Source organism: Felis catus, chromosome B2 (assembly GCF_018350175.1).
Source record: "Felis catus isolate Fca126 chromosome B2, F.catus_Fca126_mat1.0, whole genome shotgun sequence".
NCBI classification, from domain to species: Eukaryota; Metazoa; Chordata; class Mammalia; order Carnivora; family Felidae; genus Felis; species Felis catus.
This window is the reverse complement of record NC_058372.1, coordinates 22,527,527-22,542,858: the sequence shown is the minus strand read 5'-3', so window position 1 is coordinate 22,542,858 and position 15,332 is coordinate 22,527,527. Positions and strand designations below refer to the sequence as shown.

Sequence of the window (15,332 nt, the reverse complement as noted above, 5' to 3'; positions counted from 1 at the left end):
GATTTCTCGAGGCACCTCCAGGACCATCAGGGGCAGGGCGGAGTGGGGGCCTGGAAGGACGTGGCGGTGCGGCGCCCTCTCTCTAGGGAGGCAGTTGGAGCCGCAGGAGGACGGGGTTCCTTGGAGAGAATGTTGTTGGAAGAGCTAGCGAGCCTCGTTCCCAATCCTCCCCGCCCCGTCGCGTCTGCCCCCTCCCTCAGCCTCGCCTCCTCCCAGATCTCGAAGGAGACTGCTGTCTAGGTGGGACAGCCTCGCTGCTAGGGGAGGGGCATCCTCCGTGTGTCGCAGGAGTCTCCCTCCCCGCAAAGCCTGGGGAGCACGGTGCGTGCGTTTCCCTTGCCCAGTTGTGTGCACGGGTTCGCCCCCTGTTTTCCTTGGGAAAGATACCAATAGGAGGCGGCGAGCTCTCCAGGCAAAAACGACAGAAGAAGACCCTCCCTCTTTCTCCACTTCTCCTCCCCCTCATTAAATAGATTCGTATTTAAAATAGGCAGAGACATTTTAATCTGAATTCCAGGGATTGAGCTCGGGTTAGCATCATCCTACTTATACTTGGGCCGAAAATAACCACTGAAACGAAATGATCAAAACCAAACGCTATTTTCCAAAACAACCGCCGTTCCCTGTGGGTGACCACTCTGCGCAGGCAGCGAGGATCTCCTTTGCTTTTGGCTGAGAACCGGGGATTCACGGAGGCGGGGCTGGGCAGGGGGTGGCGGGTGAAATTATTCCCAGGAGTGGCCGGGCGCGGCGCGTGCGTGAACTGGCCGCGGTAATATATGCTGCCATTAAGAATCCGGGCAGCTTCAAGCGCTCGGGGCTCCGGGACGCATGTGTTGCTGGAATTCAATCCGTGGGGGGAATGCAGATTGGGCTGCGACCTACTGGGTTTGATTTATGAACTGTTACTCTAGCGATTGTTTACACATTGCATTTCAGAGCCCCCGCGCACCCTCCGGGCGGCGGCCGCTCGCTCCGCTGACGCGGGAACCCGCCGCAGCCTCCAAGGCCTCCCTCCACCCCCCACCCTGGGGCGGGGAGGAGGCCCGCAGCTCCCTCCCACCTTCACCTTGTCCTAGAAATCAGATTTCGATTTCCTTGAACCCAGAGGCGGCGAACATTCGTTTCTGTCGCCACCCCCCCCACCCCCAAGCCTGCTCCAGTTTCCGAGGCCTTGGACCCCGGTCTCCTCTGCTCGTGTTTACTCTCGAATGTTTACTTCTCCGTAAGGCCATGCGGGGCCTATAAATAGGAGAGGTGGAAGCAGCTCGCCTGCCGGATCAATAGGGCCCCGTCTCCTCGCCATTTCAGCTGAGCTGTCTTATTAATTATGAAAGGATTCACCTGCTCCCTGCCAGGGACCACAGCCTCTAGGCCCCTCTGCTGGAGCCCTTAATGGCGGTTCGTTCAAGCTGCCTCAGGCCACCGCAGAGGAAAAGGCGAATCGTGGTTAGGGCTCGGCCTGCCGGGATGGTGGTTAGGGCTCCGACCCGCCTGGGGCGGGGTCTGCGTGTGTCCTCTCGCGCAAGCCCAGTTCCCCCTAAACCTCACCTAGAAAACATCTCTGCTTTTCACTTATCAAAAATACAACTGCCTCTTCCTCTTCTTTCAGTAAACAGAATTTCGGAAAAGTGACAAAGTGACCTAGTTGAGGAGGGTCTGCTTGAAGGTGGTAGGTTACCAACTGGCTTGTGAACAGGTGCATTTATCATCTGGCATCCCGTGTCCCTACAGGGAATCCCGAGAACTGGACCAAGAAAGCAGGCTTGGGGCAGGAAACAAACGACACCCCCGTTTCAAACAATAACTTTTATTTTATACTTCTCTATACTTTGTAGCAAATCTTTTTTTTTTTGCTGAATTTAATTTATAATAAACTTTTTAAATTACATCTCTCTCTTTTTTTTTTAAAATCAAGGCTCTTTTATGTCAAAATCTTTTTTTTAACTATATTTTAGATTAACATTTAACATCCCCCCCTGTGATCTATACCGTTGGATATTCAGGTATTACCGTATGTGTAACAGCTAAAACGAGAGGGAAAATAAAGGCAGTGGACTTTGAAAGATGCATCAACAACACCAGGTAAAGCTTAACCTCTCAGTGACTTTAGCAACGATTCTGCTGGCAGCCTTTCCCTATACCCCCGAGATTTCCTCAATCCTTTCCCTCTCTCCCTCCTATCCTTAAAACGCAAAGTCAACGATCTGTCCTTTCACTTTCCTCGAGGAGAAATGTGCAGTGGAAATGATCAAAACAAGATACTGTGGAAGAAAGACGTGAGCGTGAGTTATTCACCATATGCCTTCCTCGCGGACATCTCTCTTGATTTCATTCCCCTGGCCTTCTCCTCTCCTCTCTTTGCTATTAGGAGGAGCCCATCATTTGTCATGTATTAACATGATTAATATAGTAGGTGGCCCAGGGCCGTTCCTGAGATTCTTGTGCCAAAAAAATAAAAATTAAAAAAGAAATGGGGTGGGTTTGCCGTTTTCCTTATTTTTGTGTGAAGACGGACTAAAGCTGAGGTCCGGTTTTGGCTGTGCTTGCTTGCTCACTGATTGGTAACATTTGGCAAATAAAACACAAGAAATCGAACGAAATCAAAAGGAGAATCGGAATTTCCCACAATCCTATATGAGTGTTTTCAGCATCACAGAGAATCACAACGTCCCCAAAGAACGAATGGATCTTCCTCTCGATTTCCGGGAGCATGGAGTGAGTGTGGGTGGGCGCGCGGGGGGGAGCCGGCCCCGCGCTCAGAAGGAAAGCCAAGTCGCTAAAGCTGCCGAGAGAGACACCAGAAGCACTGGGAGCGCCGGGAGCAGGGACCCCGCCGCCCCGTTGCCGCTGCCGCAGAGTTCGAATAAGCTGCCTTGGATGTTGAGGTTTTTGGATTCTTTTCTCAGTTTATCCCACATATCTTTCGCCCCTTCCTGGCAATCCGTAAGGGCTGTGACCGTGCAGCTGTGGAAATCCTCCCAGTATCTGGCGAGGAACAGAACAAAACGGAAGAAGCAGGTTGACTTTGGGCTCAGGGGGGGGGGGGTACCCGGGCCTGCGCCGCTGCGCCCCTGCGCCTCCCGGGTCGCGGCCTCGCAAACCTCCCGGGGACGCCTCCCCCCATCCCCCCACGCCACCTCTTCTCCACCGTCCCGGCGCTTGAGTCGGGCCAGGCGGGCCCTCGCCAGACCTCGGCCCACCCAGGAAGCCGCCGTCCAAGGAGGACAGAGGCCGCCCCCTTCGGCGTCTGGCTTCCCTTTCCCGCTCCCTGGCGGGGACCCGGCAGCCGGGAGCCGGGCCGCACCGGCTGCGCCGCGTTGGCACCTCGGCCTGCTCAAACAGATTGCTCGTCCTCCTCGGGGAAAGCTAGGAAAACAGTGCTAAGCCTCGCAAGCTGCCGCCCATTAATGCCTCTTAGCTTGCAAGATGGGTTACTTGCTCTGAACACGGCCCTCCCCTCTTGGCTTCTCACTTTCTCCTCCCCCTCGTCCCTTCTGTGTCCCTCCTCCCCCCACTCGCTGCGGTACTCTCTCGCCTTCGCCCGCACTCTCCCTCCTCCCTTCCTTTTGTTTCCCGTTCTCCGATTTTCCCATCCTTTCTTCTTCCCTTCTTTGTCTTCCTCCTTTTCCCTCCCCTCGGTTTTCCTCTGTTCAGTTCCTCACTTCCTCTTCCTCCGCCTCTTCCCCTTCCTCTTCGGCCCTCCGTGGCCCCTGGCCTTGCTCTCCACAGTCCCCCGGCTCTGATTCGGTCCGGAGACGCCTGCCTGCCTCTCCCCTCCCCGGGTCGGTGAGTGTCAGTGCCCTAGGGCCAGCTCCGTAGCCACCTTCTGCTTTCGCAAATCCCGGAGCGCCCGGCCTGGGCGCTCTGTCCCTCCTCTTCCCCCCCTCCGCAGTCTTTCATAGGCTTGGGACCCCACGAAGCCTCCTCCCCACGGTCTGCCGGTGTAGTCGCAGCCCCCCAGGCCGGGACTCCGGTGCCGCCGCGGTGCCCACCGCTGCCAGCCTTCTTGGGACCCCTCTCCCTGTCCTCGCTCCCCGCCTCTTCCCGGAGCCCCACGCCTTCTTCCTCAGCCGCTTCCTCCTCCTCGGCTGAGCTCCTAGCCCCGCCCCCACAACCTTCAACCAACCTGTCCTTTTTTATTGTCCCCCTTTCTTCTGAAAACCCAAAATAGATCCCTAGACTAAATATAATTCCAACCCGTGATCGATTCCTGGGGCGCTGTCTCCTTTCGGTGCTCGGTCGATCTGTGCGTCTCGGTAACTCCGGGCTGGCTCCCACTTAGCCGGGGCCTTTAGTGCCAGGTCACTAGCGACCGCCCTCCACGCAATTTGGTTGTATTTTCTCCTATCTCTCCCTTCTGCTCGCTAGCCTGGACTGTAAGTACGTTGAAGGCAAGCACCATGTTTGATTTATCCGTGTTTCCACTCCCACCCCATCCCCTGGCTAATAGAAAAGATATAAATGCTTGTTGGATTGCCTTGAGCTCTGGCTGTTTTGTAATGACCTTTGTGAGTCTCTAATTTATGAGGACTGCGGATCCTGAACCACAGGGCTTCCAGGTGCCGCGATTCGTAATAAATAGCAAGATTTAGAGAAACTAAGAGGAGCAGGGACAGCTCTCTGCTGTAATTGCACGTCCCAAAGGATATCTAAATCTCTCCTTTTTTATGCATGCCCAGATGAGGACAGGACCCTTTTGGAAGAGGACTATGGTAGAAAGTGGCTGATATCCACATGGAACTGAGAGGGGGTGGGCTTCAGCAGAGTGTTGAGCAACTAGTGCCACTAAAGAAGTGAGCCCAGACTGCAGCAGGGGTCCCCCTCACTTCCATTCTCCAGGACCAAGCCCTTGTAAACAATTAAAATAACTTGGAATAACCAAATTCTGGCAAATAATGGAATATTGGGGAGCGATCTATATTTAATCTTTCATCCAGCTTTATAGATATACTCTTACCTATCATCAGACATTCAGGATTAAAGTAGGTGGGCATGCAACCCAGATCCCGCCTTTTGTCCTTTTCTGGTAGGAAAGTACCAGCCACCGAACTGCTGTGACTGTTGGAGGACACCAGGGTATTTAGGAAAGTGTGTGGCAAAATTGACCCCCATTTAAGTGCTCATAATTTAAACAAATAAACACCCCCCTCCCCAGGAATTAGAGAGAGGACAAGGACTTCACAGTATAAGAAAGGTGGTGCAGAAAATGGTTTCTCCAACCTACAGGGAACAGGGAACACCTCTTGTCTTGGCATTTTTTGGAAGGGTCATTATTGGGCAAGGGGTGGGAGTTACAGCTCTTTCTGAAAAATAAAGTAAAATAAGTGTGTGTGTGTGTGTGTGTGTGTGTGTGTGTGTGTGTGTGTGTGTTGCAGAGGATGGAGGTACTTCAAGGTCTGCAGCAGCTACAATGTTGCTGGTCTACCACAGCCGGGCTCTCTACTAGTTACTTCCTTTGCCAGTGGGAGCTGTACTTTCCAGTCAAGCTCTGGGAAAAGTCACCCACCCTACCTGACTGTGAACTGGTTCCTAGCCCTTAGCTGCCCTGGCCTGGGGATACCGAGAAGATGCAGAGAGGAGGGGGTGGAGCAAGGAGGGTGGCTATTCTACACCTCTAATCTGCCACAGACTCGGCAGATATCGTCACTGGGTGCCCAGGACTTACTTTCTTTGGGCAAAATCATTGGCACAAAACAAAATATCCCTTCAGTCTCTCTCTTAGAAAGAGGAAGAGGGACCCACGCTCCCTTGCCTACATCTCAATGTTCTTGGTGTGTATTGGAAGGGGGTTTCATCAGGGGAAATGGACCAAACAGGAGAGTGACTTTTCCTTTATGCAAACCTAGTATTTCCTAAAAAGCTCCTCAAACCAGAACCAAACGTTTTTCGGAGAGTACCCAGCAGTCCACTCATGCACGCAGAAAAAAGAATGATGAAGACTGCCTCAAAGTAGAGCGAGGAACTGCTAGCAGCTCTCCAGGCCCCTCCGGGTTCCAGTGCGCTGAGTGCGCGCGCCTCTGTGGGTGCCGGTGGAGCTGCGCAGGGCTGGGATTGGCCCCCGTGTGGGAGGATCATCCTCTGCCCATCTCAGGCCACAGGGTCCCCTTGGGTAGTGCAGACCCTGGCCAAGGTCCGAGGGCTAGCCCGCACGGATAAGCGCTGGTGGGGAATTCAGAGCTCAGGCGGGTAGGCGAGGCCCTCTCCGACCTCAGCAGCGCCCCCCAGAATGGAAACCTAGCATGCCAAAGAGAACACTTACGTGCACACGGTCTTGATGTTCGTCTTGTCGTCCAACCCCTGCGGGTAGTTGGCCATGCTGTCGCCCAGCTTGAGCAAACAGTCCGAAAAGCCCTTAAAGACCGCATCGCACTTGCCCGCTGCTCTCACGGCCTGCACCAGGTACGCTGCGGGGAGGAGGGGACACCGGTCAGCAGCGCCGCGACCCTGCCCTACAGCCCCGCGGCCCACCAGCCCCGTCAAGCCGCCGCGTCCACTAGCGCCCAGCCTCGCGGGACGCCTGTGTTAAAGGTGAATGAAAGATGTGGCCCAAGAATGACTGACCCGCCCCCAACTAGTGTCCGGTGCCTACGGTCGGGTGGGTGAGCGTGTGCGGGAGGGGGAGTTGAGTCCATTCCTTTCCTGCAGCTCCCTCAGGCATCTCACTCTGCATCTATCTTTTTCTGTTTCCCTCGCCCCCTCTTCTCACCTCCCCCGTCTCTTTTATTTCTCCCTTTCTCCTCACTCCCTCCTTCGTTTCCCAACACTTCCCCAGCAAGTCCATCCTGGCTCTCGAAGTGCAATCTTGCATTTCTGAGGTGACAGAGGGGGTCACGACAGCAGAGTGCGGGGGAGAGGAAGAGGTGGGCGAGGCGGCAACGCGTGGGGCCACGCCGCTGAACCCCAGGCCACGACGTGCGAGAAAGCCTCGGGCCGGCGCGCGGTGCTTGGTGGGTTCTCAGCAAACACTGCTGAATGAATAAATTAATAAAGTCTCTGGAACCCGGCAGCAGCCACCGAGGTGGATTGTTTCATTGTAAAACAGATTGCCTACCGTGGAGTTTGTGTTCCGAGGGAGATCCTCGCAGGCACCCTCCCCACCCCACTGAGAGAGAGCAGCCTCGGTGTCCGGAGACTGGGCGGGGGTGACGAGTGGTCGGGGCAGTCAGGACCCGGCAGAGTCACGGCTGTGTTTGCGCGGGTGACCCCGGGTTATCTCCGCGAAGGCCAAATCCGTGAGCCTCTGGTTGCGGCTGAGCTCCCCACACACCCGGAAAAACCGGCCACCACTCCCGCCCGCAGCGGGTGGGACCTTTTCTCTCCAGGCCCCAACTCTGAGGGGCACAGGTGGCAGTCGCCTGGGGCTCTGGGCCTCTAGCTCCTGGTTCCCTCCGGAGGGGCGGGAGCCGGGATAGCGGCTGGGACCGTGGGAGGAGGGGAGCGGGGAGGTAACCCAAGCGGCACCTAAGTCCTCGCTCCTGGCTTTGGGGCGGTCAAACCCCAAGGCGCCGGACTGCCGCTGCGAAGGCCATTTCTCTCCACCCCAAGGCCAACAAATGGCTAAACGTTCGATGGCTCTCGGCCAAAAGCACGCCGGGGGCCAGGAGGGGCGCCAGTAGCGTTGATCCGCGCTGTTGGGGCTGGGGGAGCAGAGGGAAGGGGCGAATCTTAGAATCGAAATCGGCCTCCAGTACCCACGACCCTGAGCGCTCGCCCCCTTCCTGGGCAGTGTTCTGACCGCCACCGCTTGCGTAGGAATGTGTCCGGAGAGGACTTTATACCTCACTGCCCCCACCACCCTCAGCCGCTGGTCCCCGAGAGCTGGGCCAGACGCAGACCAGAGGAAGGTGACCGAACCTGCAGCAGCCTCCGAGAGTGCCCCGTTTGCAAATTGCAGCAGGAAGAGCGAGGCGGGCCTTGCGCTTTCTAATCCGGAACGGGAAGCGCCGGGGAAGGGAAGGGACTAAGGTTAACTTCGACCTCCGCTCGGGCAGAGACGTAAACCTTCATAAATCTCCTTCCTCCCACCTCCGAGAAATATTAAAAGGCCTTGCGACTGCAATATTTAATATAACACTGAGAGAGAATAAACGAATCTTTGTTCTGCTAGAATGCGGTCACAATGAAATGAACCCTACGCGTCCTCTTCTATAATGCATGCCACAAATGCTGCTTTGCAGCGTCGAAACGGAATAAAATACAGTTCATCCTCCCCTCCCCCACCCAGCTCCCGTCTCTCCTTACCCTTTGCCTCCACCCCCAAAACTCAGTGGCAAAAAAGTAGCCCCTAAGATGTACAGACAGTATTTTAAAGGGGAATTGGGGCTCGCCGGGGGCGGGAAGCGCTCCTGTCACGTTATCTTTGCGGGCGCTGCTGGAAGAGAAGACCCTCCCTCCACACCGCGCATGTGTGAGTGTGTGCGTGTGTAAAATAAGAAGTCGTGAAAAAAAATTTTTTTTTCAACTATGACTGCTTCGTCTCTAGTTCGCTGTGGGAGGACCGGGGCTTGCGCGCGGGACGCGTTTTGAGGCTTATGCATCTGAGCAGGTCATAGCCCGCGCGACCCTCGCTGTCCTTCCTGAACCCCGCTTCAGCGAGGCTCCGGAGGGCGACCCAGGCTCCTTCCCTGTCCTCTCCGATGTCCATGTCCTGTGCCTTTCCTATCCGTTCATTCATTCGTTCGACCTCTCATTCATTTCAAACTTCCTCCCGCGTCTTCATTTGTGCTCACCACCCTCTCCATCTCCCCGTCCCTTCCCAACCCCCACTTTTGTTGCCAAATGTCAATGACTTGGGATAGCTCCCAGCCATGAATTAAAGATCGAGGCTCTGGTGCGGGAAAGGGCAGACATTCGGGAACAAACATGCTCAATTTCAATTCCACAGCCAACAAATGGTCATTTTCCGGCCGAGGTTAACGTGTTCCAAGAGTATCCCGCAAGCACAAACGCTCTCTCTCTTTTTTTCTTTAACCCCTCCAAAGTAAGGTTATATCCCTCCAGGAAAACAACCCCAAACCTGCTCCCATGAAAATCCCTGTATCAAAAATAACCGCTGTCTCCTGCTCTCTAAAAATTTGCAGGCTAATTGCTAAATGTCACATTCACTTATTTCCAACATTTAAGGCATTTGCTGCAATTAGCATTTTTTATAGTTATTTAATCTCTTTGCACTAATGTCAAAGATTCAAAAGAACCAGATTCAAAATATCAAGTCATTTCTTAAAGGAAAACGCCAACATCCTGCACATAGTCTAAAATCCCTGTAATGTTCATGCAACAAAATACACAAAATCATGTCAAATGCATAAAAACCCACTGCAGAGAATCCATTTTTAATATACAGATAACTCCAAACCCTGTTTCTTCCACATTTCTCACGAAGAGAAATGTACATTTTCTGTTGCCCCATTCCCTAAAGCACCCTCCCACCCAAATACTGCAAGGGTTTGTCTGTAAAGAATGCTACAGCCTGAAATGGTAGGAGGCAACAATTCCCTCAGTCTCCAGAAAACCCGTTTGAAGAGTTTCTATTTTTTCTCTTGTCCATTCTATTAATAATCTACTTCACTTTCACTTTTAGGTCAGGTTAATTAATGCTCCGACCTGCATCGAAGAAGTGGGTTTTCTAGTGCTGGCTTCCATCACGTCTTCCTCATTCTGGATGGAAAACGCGAACTTTTAAAAGCCCCAAACAGTATAACTACGACTCAACATTCCTTAACATAAAATGGGGACTAAATAAATCCGTAATAATTACCCCCAAACAAACAAAAATAAGAATCCCCCCATATGGCATATTGCAAACACTTCTTAACCCTTTCCTAGATATAAAATACAGATGCCTACGTGGAAAGGAACAGGCAAATATTCATAGAATATTATACCCACGTATATTTGGCTGAATTCAACCTCCTTAATGATAAGCCTATTAAAATATGTGCTCTGGGGTTCCCTATCGTTCTCAGTTTGCTCTCCAGCCGGGTCTGCGGTGCCCGGTGCAAACGCTGCAGCTAGGATATGGGGGGTAGGGGGGCGGGAGAATGACAAAGTTCTAAATGCAGCAGTCTGAGCCCCGAAATATCTTTGCTTTCTGCACATAAACTTTCCATTCTAGCTGCCTAGCCATCTTGTTCCTGCATTCACCTTTCGACCCTTCAAAATAATACCTTGCAGCATCGCAGGGGCCAATGCATTGCCCCAGAGCGCCTGAAACCTGCTTTAACCCGAGAAAGGGAAGCAAAAATGGACGTGCGCTTTGGGGGAAAAAGGGGGGGAAACCCCCTTCTGAAAACGGCCAGCTGCATACATATCCTGGCGAACGTTTGGAGTGTCTCTCTCTCTCTCTCTCTCTTTTTAAGAAAAACCAACCCGGGACGCCCGAGTCCCTAGGAGCCGCTGCCCCTACCCTTGGGGTTTGCCGGCTTCTCCGCACCCCCGGGCAGCCAGTAGGTCCCCTCGGCGCCTCGGGCCGGCCGGCTACCGCCTGCCGACAGCCGCGAGCCTGGCCGGGCGGCCACTTACCTATTTGCACCGCGAGGATCAGTGAAATATATCTGCCGTTCAACTTAAGTCCCATCCTACGTTTAGTCAAACCATTTGCGACCGCAGACCTTTAAATAGTTAGTTTAGAGAACGCGGGGGAAAGCTGAAAAATAGGCATTGCCAACAAGTTCCAAGAGCGACGGAGACTTTATGCACGGGGAAGGCAGAGGGAGGAGAGAAAGAGAGGGAGCGAGGAAGAGAGAGAGAGAGAGAGAGAGAGAGAAAGAGAGAGAGAGGCTGAGAGAGAGAGGGGGAAGAGCTGGGAATGGTTCACTCCATTAGGAGGGGGCGGAGGAAGTACAGCCTCACGCCCACGAGCAGGCCTGACGTGGGGGATGACACGGAATGATTTTTTTTTTTAAATAAAGACACCTTGGTAGAGATCGCCATTTATAGTCATCAGAAACTGGAATTAATCAGATATCTCCAATTAATGTACAATCCAAACGAATTCTCGCCTCCTGGGGGTGACCACTTGTCCGTCCCCGCAGCCACCCCCGCCTCCTCGCGGTTCCTGGGGCCCCCCCAACCCCGCCCCCTCCCGGCGCGGAACAGGGGCTCCCTCTCCCCTCCCTGCCTGGAGCCGGGGAGTCCTGGCGCGCCCACTCGATTGTTTCAACTTGTTCCCCCCTCCTCCATCAGCTCAACGGAGAATCCAGCCCCCTATCCCTACGTTGTAGTGGGGTTTAAACGAGCGAGAACGGGAAAGGGAAAACAGCTAAAGCAGCTCTATTAATTCGACATCCCCCCCCCCCCCCCCCCCCCCCCCCCCCCCGCTCAGCCTCCTGTCCCCTGCACTTGCCTACTCTCTTTCTCTCCAACCCAGCAGCTGAGCTCTGCGCGCAGCCTAGGGCGCGTGAGCACACACTCACGCACACACACGCGCACGCCAATGAGCCGAGCGCCCCCTTGCCCGCCTGCTCACACCGCACGGGAGCGTGCACACACACCCAGGCCCTGGGGTTTAGCCTGCACACGTGGGGCCCCTGAAATCTCCACCAAGTGCCCTCGGTGAATCTCATCACTTCGGACGCCCCAGCCAGCGAGAGATGGGTTCACGAGACACAGCGACACCTGTTTTGGGGGACAGGAGAGCACGGAGAAAGGAGCCTCTCTCTGCAAAGATGATTTTCTGATACTAGAGATTTTGCTAACTCAGTTTAGTTTCAAACTAAGAGCTTTAGGAAATTTCCTAGGCCATCGATAGTATGTGGGGTTCTTTCTGATCCTGATGCGCCTCTTGGGGTTATTTGTTGGGCCACACACACACGTACACACACGCACACACGTACATCACGTACGCACACGCACTCCCGCATCCATATACACCTGCACTGTCTTTTGATGCTCGGGCACAAATCCTGTGTAGACGCAGCGTACTCTGCAACGAAGTGCTTCTGCAGCTGCGTCTGTGCTCAGTGCAAGGTGCTAACGACGACAGCTTGAGTTAAGAATGAAAAATAAACAGGGCTGTTTCCTTTCTAAAGGCCGTTAAGCTTTGGTTTCTTTCCCTTCTGCACGAAAAGATGACTAAATCCCAGTTTTTTTAAATCAAAAGCTAAAGAAGGCATCGGCCAACTTTAAGTCCCCTAAGAAAGAACCCTACCCCCCCCACACACACACAAAAAGAAAACGCCCCCTGAAATCTTCCAAAATTACACGAGAAAATATCAAGATATTAAATAAGCAGTAGAAATGCAAACGGATTAAGGAGATATCAAATCAAATTTACTTCCTTCAGGCAGCGTGCCATCTGCGCTCCCATCTCCTGGTCCCCACACTCAGCCATTTGGAGAAGCAGAGTCAGAAAAAGGGGCAAAAAAAGAGGGGTGGGACATGCTGTGGAGAGTGAGGGGCTGAAGGGGAGCGCGGGGGTACTGGCTGCAGCACTTTGTGACGTGGTGCCTCTGCACAGGGCGGCCGCGTCCCCGCGTCCCGCGGGAGCCGCAGACTCAGAGGTGTGGGCACGGGCCCCGGCCCCGGGGGCGGAGCCACGTAGCTCCACCCGGTGACGTCACCAGACCGGTGGGTGGGGTGGCCGGGGGCCCGCCTTTCCAGCGTCCAGGGGCTCTTTGGCAGCCCCGGTGTTTCCTTTCCTGGTGCTCAGAGGCTCCTGGAAGGGCCGAAAGCGTAGGCGGGCAGAGGGCGGGGCGGGGGCCGGTGGCGAGAGGGGGGTGTCCCTCGGACCCGCCCCCGACGCCCTCCAATGGCAGGGCGGGAGGTTGGTCCGAGGGGCGGGGCCTCAGGGGAGTGGCAGCAGGCCCCGCCCACAGCTCCGCCCCGCCCCTCGGGGTCCCGCGCTCTGCCTGCCCAGTCGTCTGCTCTCCCGCCAGCCGTGAGCGGTGGCGCCGGTGTCTCTCTTAGACTTTTGCAGAGACGCAGCTGGGGGCGCTTTAAGATTTTTGCCCTTAACGTCCTTGCCTTCCTCCTGCTACCCACCCATCCCGGATCTTCCAAAACGTCGTTTTCTGAGGATGCCCTGGGATTTCCCCCATCCCAGCCTGGGGCTTTGGGGGTTGGGAGGAGGCAGCGCTAAAGGGCTGAATGAAGCAGAATGAAGCGGGGTGCAGGAGAGCTGCAGCCCGCCGACCCGCGCGCGTGCGCACAGCCGCCCGCGCTGGGGCTCTGGGGCCGGCTCTCGGTGGTCTCTACCCCGCCGTGCGGCGCGGCGCCACCCCCGAGCCCCCACTGGCCTTCCCGAACTCTCCTCTTTCCTCCCCTCGCGTCCTGGCCTCCCCCGCCCGCGTGGGTTGCTTTGAAAGTGAGGAAATGAGAGAGCAGAGTTAGTACTACAAAAGGTTGAAAGCAGATGCTAACGGTGTTTTTTGTTTGGGTTTTTAAGCGCTTTTAAAATTGCAGGTCGTTTTGCAGCTAGGACTCCGTACAGGTTCCGTGGTTGCCAATGCAAGCTAACTGTTTGGGAACGTTGGAGGGCAATATCAGTAGTTGAAGGCGGCATTGGACAACATTTCTTCCTTTCTTTCTTTAATCCGACCAGTCCACCCCACACCGTATTAGAGGTGAAGGAGCAGCGAAGGAAAGCGGGGAAACCCAGGCCTCGTGTTGTGGGTATTGGCACGACCCCGACTGGTCTCTACGCTTCTCTAGGTGTCAGTTTACTGATCTGAAAAACGGACATAGGATGCGATCTCCAAGGTGGTTTAGCCTTTGACTTTTGTGAACCGGAGATTTTCTCCCAACCTTTGATGGGGTTGGGAGTGGGGATGTGCATGCAAAGAACAAAGTCCATGCAAGTGTGCTTGCTGTAGGCCAGCTTCTGGCAAAGGGCTTGTTTCCATTAGATAAGCAATTTTAGCTTTAAAGCTAAAGAAACAAATACGGTGAAGGATAGGGGAAAAAAGCCATTGGTGCTGTTTGGGTCTGCATATCACATTGAGCCAAAGGTACCCCTGAAAGTAGGTCTGCATAATTAAGACAAAAATATGCAAAACTTTTTATCCCTAAAACTGCCAGAAAGAGACCATGTCTAATTTTAAGCCTGGTTGGCATCGACTTCCTCCCTCAGTTCAAGTTTGCTGCCGCCCCAGCCTCAGCAAGTGGGCATGCATATGTTCCACACACACACACACACACACACACACACACACACACACACGAGCGCCTGGTGTGGGTCAGACCTGCGTTCCGTGTTTCCACATTGGCAACAGGGCAAAGCACTGAGCCAGTCCATCCCCCAACTCTCCACCAATCCATCATAAGTGGACTTTCCAGAAGCTGCCATTTCAAAAAACATCCCTTGGAAATTATCTGCAAGAGCAGTTGTCAGGGCCACTAGAAAATTCTACCTCTTTTTGGTCAGAAAGAATCCATTGCTATATTAAAATGGATTGGTCTAGCAATACCTCTCTCTCTCATAAATGTAGTCTGTCATTTTTTATAACTTTGTTAAAAAGAAAACCGCAGCCCCAAGGTGGAACTACTAACCCCCAGGACAGCAAACCAAGACTTAATTGCAATTTCAACCTCTCTAGGAATGGAATTTTAAAGCAAATCAACCTGGAATTTTCTGGTCAGCAACAATTAGGTAATCTATCACTTGGGCCCTCTCCATCCTTCCCTGCACCACACCACCAAAGGCAGAGGGGGTAATCTGTGTGATAAAGCCCCTGTCCTTCTCCCCCAAAGGGAAGGGGAATTTGCCAGAAACAATCCTTTCTTTTCTTTGGCTAATAACTTCTTGTCCCACTCTCCCTCTAAAATCCTTCAATTTTATACAACTCCTCAGAGCTTCTCTAAACTAGCTAGATGGGATGCTACTTGATTCATGAATTGCTTAATAAAGCCAATTAGATCTTCAAATGTACTCAGTTGAATTTTGTTTTTTAACACCTTCAACTGCAACCTTTGATCAAAATATGAATGTAAAGTATAATACTCTTTTCTTTAAAATGAGAGCAACTAATACTTATCTGACCAGGGAGATAGCATGATCATGAAGGTGGTTTTCCCATGGCAAGGCTATCCATTGCACTCTGGATGTGCTGACCCCTGCGACTTCCCCAAATGTGGGAAACTCGACTGCATAGTTTGTGGTAGTGGGGGACTGTGTTTTTGCTTTCCCCTGGGGGAAAAAAAGAGAGAAAATGAGAACTATACCATGTTTAAGTAATCATATAAATTAGGAGGGGAATGATTTTTTTGTAGAGCTATGTAGGTAGGGGTTCCAATAAAAATCCGTTTCAGATCTCTCTTGGTATCTGGTACTTGGTAAGATGATTTTTCACTCTTTTTCTTTAAGTTTATTTATTTATTTTGAGAGAGAGAGA

General features: G+C 53.3%; 1 protein-coding gene, 1 long non-coding RNA gene and 1 other non-coding gene across 3 annotated transcripts; 2 read left to right on the top strand and 1 right to left on the bottom strand.

Annotated features, from left to right (window-relative positions):
* Positions 1–1,895: 1,895 nt before the first annotated feature.
* Positions 1,896–10,810, bottom strand: NRN1 (neuritin 1). Its single transcript, XM_003985833.6, has 3 exons — positions 10,525–10,810; positions 6,263–6,407; positions 1,896–2,988 (listed from the first exon to the last, which is right to left on the bottom strand). The coding sequence occupies exons 1-3, from the start codon at positions 10,577–10,579 to the stop codon at positions 2,760–2,762; spliced, it is 429 nt and encodes a 142-aa protein (XP_003985882.1). The 5' UTR covers positions 10,580–10,810; the 3' UTR covers positions 1,896–2,759.
* LOC109499587 lies at positions 6,349–7,009 on the top strand. Its single transcript, XR_002156921.2, has 2 exons — positions 6,349–6,531; positions 6,776–7,009. It is a non-coding gene; the product is annotated as an uncharacterized LOC109499587 (long non-coding RNA).
* Positions 10,811–14,967: 4,157 nt separating the features above from the next.
* Positions 14,968–15,130, top strand: LOC111560715. Its single transcript, XR_002742708.2, has one exon. It is a non-coding gene; the product is annotated as a U1 spliceosomal RNA (small nuclear RNA).
* The last annotated feature ends 202 nt before the right edge of the window (positions 15,131–15,332 follow it).